At 41.2% G+C, this 7,354-nt stretch overlaps 1 protein-coding gene across 1 annotated transcript in view; it reads right to left on the bottom strand.

Moving 5' to 3' along the window:
- The window catches only part of LOC102840183 (exosome complex component RRP41-like), a 14,680-nt gene extending 7,829 nt beyond the window's left edge, over positions 1–6,851 (bottom strand). Inside the window, exon 1 of the mRNA XM_006875507.1 lies at positions 6,750–6,851. Within this exon, the coding sequence (XP_006875569.1) occupies positions 6,750–6,851 (102 nt within the window). The remainder of the gene's footprint in view (positions 1–6,749) is intronic.
- Between the last annotated feature and the right edge of the window lie 503 nt (positions 6,852–7,354).

Genomic DNA, 7,354 nt, shown 5'->3' on the forward strand with positions numbered 1-7,354 from the left:
CCTTACCCAGAGAAGCAGTGATGCCTGAAATGGAGCCAGAGATGATGACGTGGAGCGATGGAGCAGCTGGAGACTTTAGATCCAGAGAGGGAGAGCAACTGTGTGCTGAAGACCTGGGGGGTACGGGGGAAGGATTGCATGGAGGGGATTGTAACCATGGCAATGAGAAATGAATGTAAAACTGATGTTCTCCTATGTAAACTATCACATAATTCACAATAAAACATTTAAAAAAAAAGAGAACATGAGCTTCACTTTCAACCAATCATAGGTTTTGTTTCATCTCAATGATGACACTCCCCTCCCTGTAACAACAGTTATCCTGCTTCCACCGTGAGGCGTCCCTTTCACATCTTATTTTCCATAAGTGAACAAAGCAAAATATTAGATGTACACATATAAAACAAAATATATATATTCATTTAAATACCCAAAGGGCATATATTCAAGCAGCCTCCTGCCCACAGGCACACAGCCTTTCTCAGTTTATGGACCTAGAGTCCTCAGCTGCTCTATCTCTCCATGCCATCACTGGTTTTCTGGGTAGGATCTCATGCTCCTCTCATCTTCTTGATGGTTGTGAGGTCCTCTGTTATTGAAATGAAAAATTAACTAATGCCCCTTTTAGTTATATATCTTCTATAATTACAGTTGTGACAATCATGATTAATCCTGCTAACAATTACTTATAATTGAGTTTATAAAATCCCATCACCATCATCCCCCATCTCTTATCACCAGACCCATCTGGAAAAGAGAGAAACTATTCAGTGGGGATTCTGGTTCTGAAACTAAACACACTCATGAAAGCTTGTAAGCCAGCCACTTCCTGTCCCCCATTTTTTGATAACCAATGTCTAAATTGCCCATCCCTATCAACCCAGTGCACTGAGGAAACAAACTTGATCCTTGAGATGAAGAATCCTTCCATTCTGGTTGGAATTTTAAGCAACTAAATCCAAAAGCATATGACTACAGTATCAATCCATCTTATTGAGAGTTTTCCTCATTTTCACTGATCTGCTTTACCAAACATGATGTCCTTTTTCTAGCCATTGGTCTTTCTTGACAAAGTGTCCAAAGCAAGTGTGCCAAAGTCTCCCTGTTCTTGCTTGGAAGTATCAGTCTGGCTGTATTTCTTCTAAGACTGAATTTTTTTTTTTTTTTCATTCTTCTAGCTGTCTACAGTATGTTCAGTATCCTTTATAAATACCATAATTGAAAAGAATTAGTTCTAAGTATACTGGAATATTATTGATTTATATATACATATTTTTTTTTTTTTGACTTGTCTTTATGGGAGTCCTGGTGTGGCGCAGTAGGAAGAGCCAGTTGCTCTTCAGAAACCCTATACAGGGTCACTGTGAGTCAGATTTGACTTAACAGCAACAACAACATACTACATATTTGAGGAGCCTTTAAAATTTTTGAGAGAAAATGGAACTGAAAGATAAAGGATTTTTTCCATGAACTTTTTGAAGCCCCCTCATATGTTACAGGCATTCCTCAGAGATATTGTAGGTTTGATTCCAGACCACCATAATTGTGACAAAGTTTTTGGTTTCCCAGTACATATAAAAGTTATGATTACACTATACGGTAGTCTATTAAATGTGCAGCAGTATTATGCAAAAGTCTATAATATTGTGAAAATGACCAAAGCAGGACACAAAAACATGAAGGTAGCACATGCTGTTGGGGAAATAGAGCCAATAAACTTTGTTAGCACAGAATTGGCACAAATTTTCAGTTTTGTAAGAAAATGCATTATCTGTGAGGCACAATAATAACACAGGGAATGCTGGCATATTCATTCTAATAGCTTTTTAGTAATCCCTTTTGGGTTTTACTAGCAGACATTCTTACTATATATAAATCTAATCTTTTTAAGGCTATTTATCATTTAGAATCTTTACCTTTTAGGGTAAGAAATTTGAAGTGTCTTTTCTGCTGGATAATATAGTGCTGGTTGTTAAAATCCATGAAGTTGATTCTGACTCATAGCTACCCTGCACAGGGTTTGAACCGCCGGCCTTGCAGTTAGCAGGTCAGTGTTTCTCCTACAGCACGACACCAGGGCCCCAGCATTTGTCCTAAATGCACTTCAGTCAAACCTCAGGTGTTGTCCACTAGTTCTGATATTCTACAGTGTGTTTAACAGGTGCTCACATGACTTCCACTTTTCATGAAGTACATAATTCATTCATAGACCAAAACCAAATATACATGAGGTAAAATAAGCTAGAAGTCCTTCTCCTTCTTTCATGTTGTTGTTATTAGGTGCCATCTAGTCAGTTCTGATTCATAGTGACCCTGTGTAGGATTTCTGAGGTGCGGCTGGTGAATTCGAACCACCAGCCTTGCGGTTGAGTGCTTATCCTACAGCACCACACCATGAGAGTGCATAAAAGAATATTTTTCAAGTTGGTACCATCACTCCTGGGTATCCTAGAGAGTCATGTTATTGTTAAGGGGCAGCTCTTGTAATAGCATTTTACAAAAAAAGAAAAAGAAAAAGTCAAATGCTTCTTAGCACAAAAAATGGCAGGGGCTAATCTTATGAAAAGGACAAGAACAAAGCTTCCCTGATTGTAGGAGCACTGATTTTTCTTTAATATTAAGATTTGTAGTCCCAAGAAAAAAAAATGAATCTTTGCCTAGGTGATCTATGCTTAGCTCTGGTAAGGAAGTAGCCCCTGAAGACTGAATTGTTGTTGTTGTTAGGTGCCATCGAATCAGTACTGACTCATAGCAACCCTATGCACAACAGAACAAAACACTGCCCGATCCTGGGCCAACCTCACAATTGTTGCCAAGCTTTAGCCCATTGATGCTGCCACTTTGCCAATCCATCTTGCTGGGGGTCTTCCTTTTTTCATCTTAATCTCCATCTTAACCAAATATGACATGCTTCTTCAGCGACTGTTCCCTCCTGACAATACTTCCAAAGTATGAGAGACGAAGGCAAATCTGCTGCAAAAGACCTCTTTGAAAGTGTTAAGGAGCAAAGATATCAGTTTGAGGACTAAAGTGAGCTTCACCATTGTGATGATATTTTCAGTCACCTCACAGGCTTGTAACAGCTGGACAGTGAATGATGAAAAGACTGGAGAAGGATCGATACATTTGAGTTACTGTGTTGGTGAAGAATATTGACAGTACCATGGACTACCAGAAGAACAAACAAATCTGCTTGGGAGAAGTGCAGTCAGAATGCTTCTTAGAAGCAAGGATGGCAAGACTTCGTGTCACATACTTAGGACATGTTATCAGGAAGAATCAGTTCCTGCTTGGTAAAGTAAAGGGTCAACTAGAAAGAGGAAGACCCTCAATGAGGTGGAGTATTAACAAAGTGGTCACAACAGTGGACTCAAACCCTTAATCTGTGGTACAGCTCTTTTAGGAGATTCCTTGAATTCCCTCTCTCCTTCTGTCTTCTTTCTTCCTTCTGTCTGCCCACACCTGTGGGACTGGCTGTATATTTAAGCAAATTCCTCTTCAATTCTCAGGCGTGGCTCTCCCACCCATGCTGCAAACGGATCAATCCCCTCTTGGGATTGATGGGCCACATGCAAATTATTTGCATAAGTATATTGACCCATCTCCGCAAGGTCATACCAATCACAGAGCAAGCTGTATCAAACCATAAGTTGCTTACAGTTTACCCAAGAAATATCAATCAACTTGGGCAGAGCTAACAAATTCTCTGGGATACGAAACTAGGACAAAGGCTTCCTTAGGATTTAAGGAGAAAACTCTCCAAGTTGTTTTGTCAAAGAGCAAAAGCCTACATATAGGAAGCTTTAAAAAGTGGTTCTACTAACAAGAGAGTCTCCTGACAGTTCAGGAGAGAACTTCATCTACCACCTGGCATTTCTCTCTATCTAGATGGAGTTCTGGTGTGGTGCTGTGGGTTAATGCACTGGAATGCAAGGTCCGTTTGAACCATAAGGTCAAGCTAACCAGTCTCTCCTCAGAAACCCTATATGGGGTCATTGTGCATCAGAACCAACGCAACTGCGCTCAACAACAACATCTGGGGAGATAATGAGGCAGGGTGGCTCCATGGATTGTAAGGATTGCACTATTCATTAGCTAGAAACATTCATTGAGGCGGAAAATAGAGGTCCCTGCCATATTCCAGTTACATTACCAAATAGAGACAATAAAAGGCAGACCACAGAAGATGATCTACAAGTCACCTAGAGAAGTATCCAAGGCCAGCACACCTCTGGCGGGAGCGCTCTATCTCTAATGGCAGGCTGGTTCTTCACAGCAAGGTTTTCTTTGAACTAAAAGGGAAATATAACCACGTCTACCAATCAGCCTCTTCTAGATAAATTGTTGTTCCAGTTTTGTGCTGTCAAGTCAAATCCAACTCAAAGTGACTCTATATAACAGGGTAGAAGCGCTCCACAAGGTTTTCTAGACTGTAATCTTTAAAACAACAGATTCACCAGGTCTTGTCTCTTGTGGAGCTGCTTGTGGCCTCAAATTGCCAACCTATTGGTTAGCAGTCAAATGTTTAACCAGTGCTTTGTTGTTGTAATGTGCTGTGGAGTCAGTTCAGACCATATAGAATTTCTGAGGCTGTAAATCTTTTACGGGAACAGAAAGCCTTATCTTTCTCCTACAGAACGGCTGGTGGTTTCGAACTGCTGACCTAGAGGTTAGCTGCCCGACTCGTAACCACTACGCTATCAGAGCTCCTTGGTGGTGGTGGTGGTGGTTATTTGCCGAGGAGTCAATTCCGACTCATAGTGACCCTGTACAGGATTTCCAAGGCTGTAAATCTTTACGAGAGCAGAACGCCTCATCTTGACTTTGACCGTGAGGCTGGCAACCCAATTTGTAACCACTACGCTTCCAGAGCTCCTTACCCAGAGCTCCTTAGCCAATCTCAAATCAGTTCTATCCAGCTAACACACTATCAGACAAGGGTTTGAAATTAACCATATTATTCAACTGTTTGAATCCACACAACGGGATTATTACGGTACGTATTTATGATCCCAGTTTTACAGATGAGGAGACTGAGTTTTAAAGAGATTGTAACAATTAGTTGCCAACGCAGCAAACATTCACACCTCTCTTTATCCTTTCTAAGAAGCCGGATATTGCTCAGGTATCCCAAATTCTCTGCAAGGTCATGTGTTTCAGGAGTCCAATCATCAGCCCAGGAGGGAGGGGAAGAAGTCATGAATTATGCAAGACAATCATGCTAAGCCTATTCCCTGTTCTAGTTATTGCTTTACAGGTAGGTATGTCACACACTTCTGGCCAAGGAATATGATGCTACAGAGTCTAGAAGGCATTTAGAAGGATTTTCTTGCTGATCAAATAGACAGGCCCTCTTTATCTTCAGGACAGTGTTGGGTCAGCATAAGATTCCTAGACCTTAAGGCTGACAGTAGCCCGGGACTATCCATTGCAGATGACAAAGGAAAATATTGGAAAAAATCTGAGTTACTGCAATGATGAATTGCTGACATCTCAACGTTATGTTTAATTATAACTTCTTATCATAGAGTTTAAAATTGCTTTTTTTAATTATTCAGTCACTCTGGGTTGGCATTTCTTTTATTTCCAACCCAAAGCATCCAGGTAGATCCAGAAAGTAAATCACTTGCCAAAGGTTGCAACACTTCTAGTAAGCCATGTTGTTGTTAAGTGCTGTCGAGTTGCTTCGGGGGCCCGTAGCAACCCTGGATAGAGTTTCTTAGGATGGGCTGATGAACTTGAACCACTGACCTTGTGGTTCAAATCGACTTTGCAGTCCAGAGCATTAACCCACAGCACCATATCAGGACTCCTAGTAATCCACTGTTGTTGTTGTTATGTGCCGTGAAGTCGGTTTCAACTCATAGCGACCCTGTACAGGGTTTCCGAGGCTGTAACTCTTTATGGGAGCAGAAAGCCTCATCTTTCTCCCATGGAATAGCTGATAGTTTCGAACTGCTGACCCTGAGGCTCGCAGCCTGATTCGTAACCACTACGCTACCAGAGCTCCTTAGTAATCCATAGAGCTTAGCTAAAATTCAAGCTCTGTGAATTTACCAGTAATATGTTGTTGTTAAGTACCATTGAGTTAGTTCTGACCCACAGCACCCCTGTCTAGGATTTCTGAGGAGTGACTGGTGAGCTTGAACCACTGACCTTGTGGTTCAAACTGACTTTGCAGTCCAGCGCATTAACCCACAGCGCCAAACCAGGACACCAGAAGTATATATGCCCCATTTTCCTGGGGTTTGTAACAAAGTCGAAAAGTCCGTTCATAGGATCCATTAGAATCATTTTGCATGGGAGGATCTCTCATTTCATCAAGCATCTGTCAACTATCTAATACTAAAAAAGACTCCCTGAAAACTGTATTTTACATAATACAAAACAAATCTCTTCTTTCTCCCGACAGTGTTTTCCCTCTCTGAAGCATCACATCTGTTTCTTATTCTGTCCACAGTGTCAAGATAACAGGATTTAATTACCAAATTTATACACCACCAGCATGGCATAAATGCATTGGCCTGAAATAAAATGAATGCAGTTATTGAAAAAAAAAAAGAAAAGAAAAGAAACGCTGTATCAATACAGTGACAGCGGAGACAGAGACAACCGTTTTATTTACTTTATCGCTTTGCGGGAAGCAGTTAGGCTATTTCAAAGAGATTATTGGATTTTAATGATTCAGGACATTAAAGACATGTCTCCCAGCAACAATGACACTGTATCTCAGGTAAAGGAGGCGATACATTCAAGACATCATCACCTGTTTTTAGTATCGTCTTCCCATTCATTCCCAAGGTAGACCTATCATAACCATTCTTCATTGGCTGGCGAGTGAAGAACGTCATTGAGTGCTCTTAGTAGGCCTGGAAGATCTTCCTAGATTAGGACTCAGCAGCTACCACTGTCCCTGTCCTCAAGGGCCAGGTGTTGTTGTTAGGTGCTGTTAAGTTGATTCTGATGGATAGTGACTTATGCATAACAGAGGTAAACATTTCCCAGTCCTGCCCCATCCTCACAATCCTTGCTATATGTGAGCTCATTGTTGCTGTCACTGGGATGATCCATCTTGTTGGAGGTCTTCTTTTTCACTGACCTTCTACTCACCAAACATAATGTATTTCTCCAGGAACTTGTCCCTCCTGACAACATGGCCAAAGTACATGAGACAAAGTCCCACCATCCTCACTTCTAAGAAGCAGTCTGATTATATTTCTTCCAAGGCCAATTTGTTGCATTTCAGCTACCCACTCCTTCCGGGTCACAGATCATCTTTCTCTGGACATAGTCCAAGTTCCAAAACTCATAGTCTCCTTTGGATTCCATGAAGCTGATGGGAGGCTAGCAATCA

This window comes from Chrysochloris asiatica, unplaced genomic scaffold (genome assembly GCF_000296735.1).
Source record: "Chrysochloris asiatica unplaced genomic scaffold, ChrAsi1.0 scaffold00329, whole genome shotgun sequence".
Lineage (NCBI taxonomy): Eukaryota > Metazoa > Chordata > Mammalia > Afrosoricida > Chrysochloridae > Chrysochloris > Chrysochloris asiatica.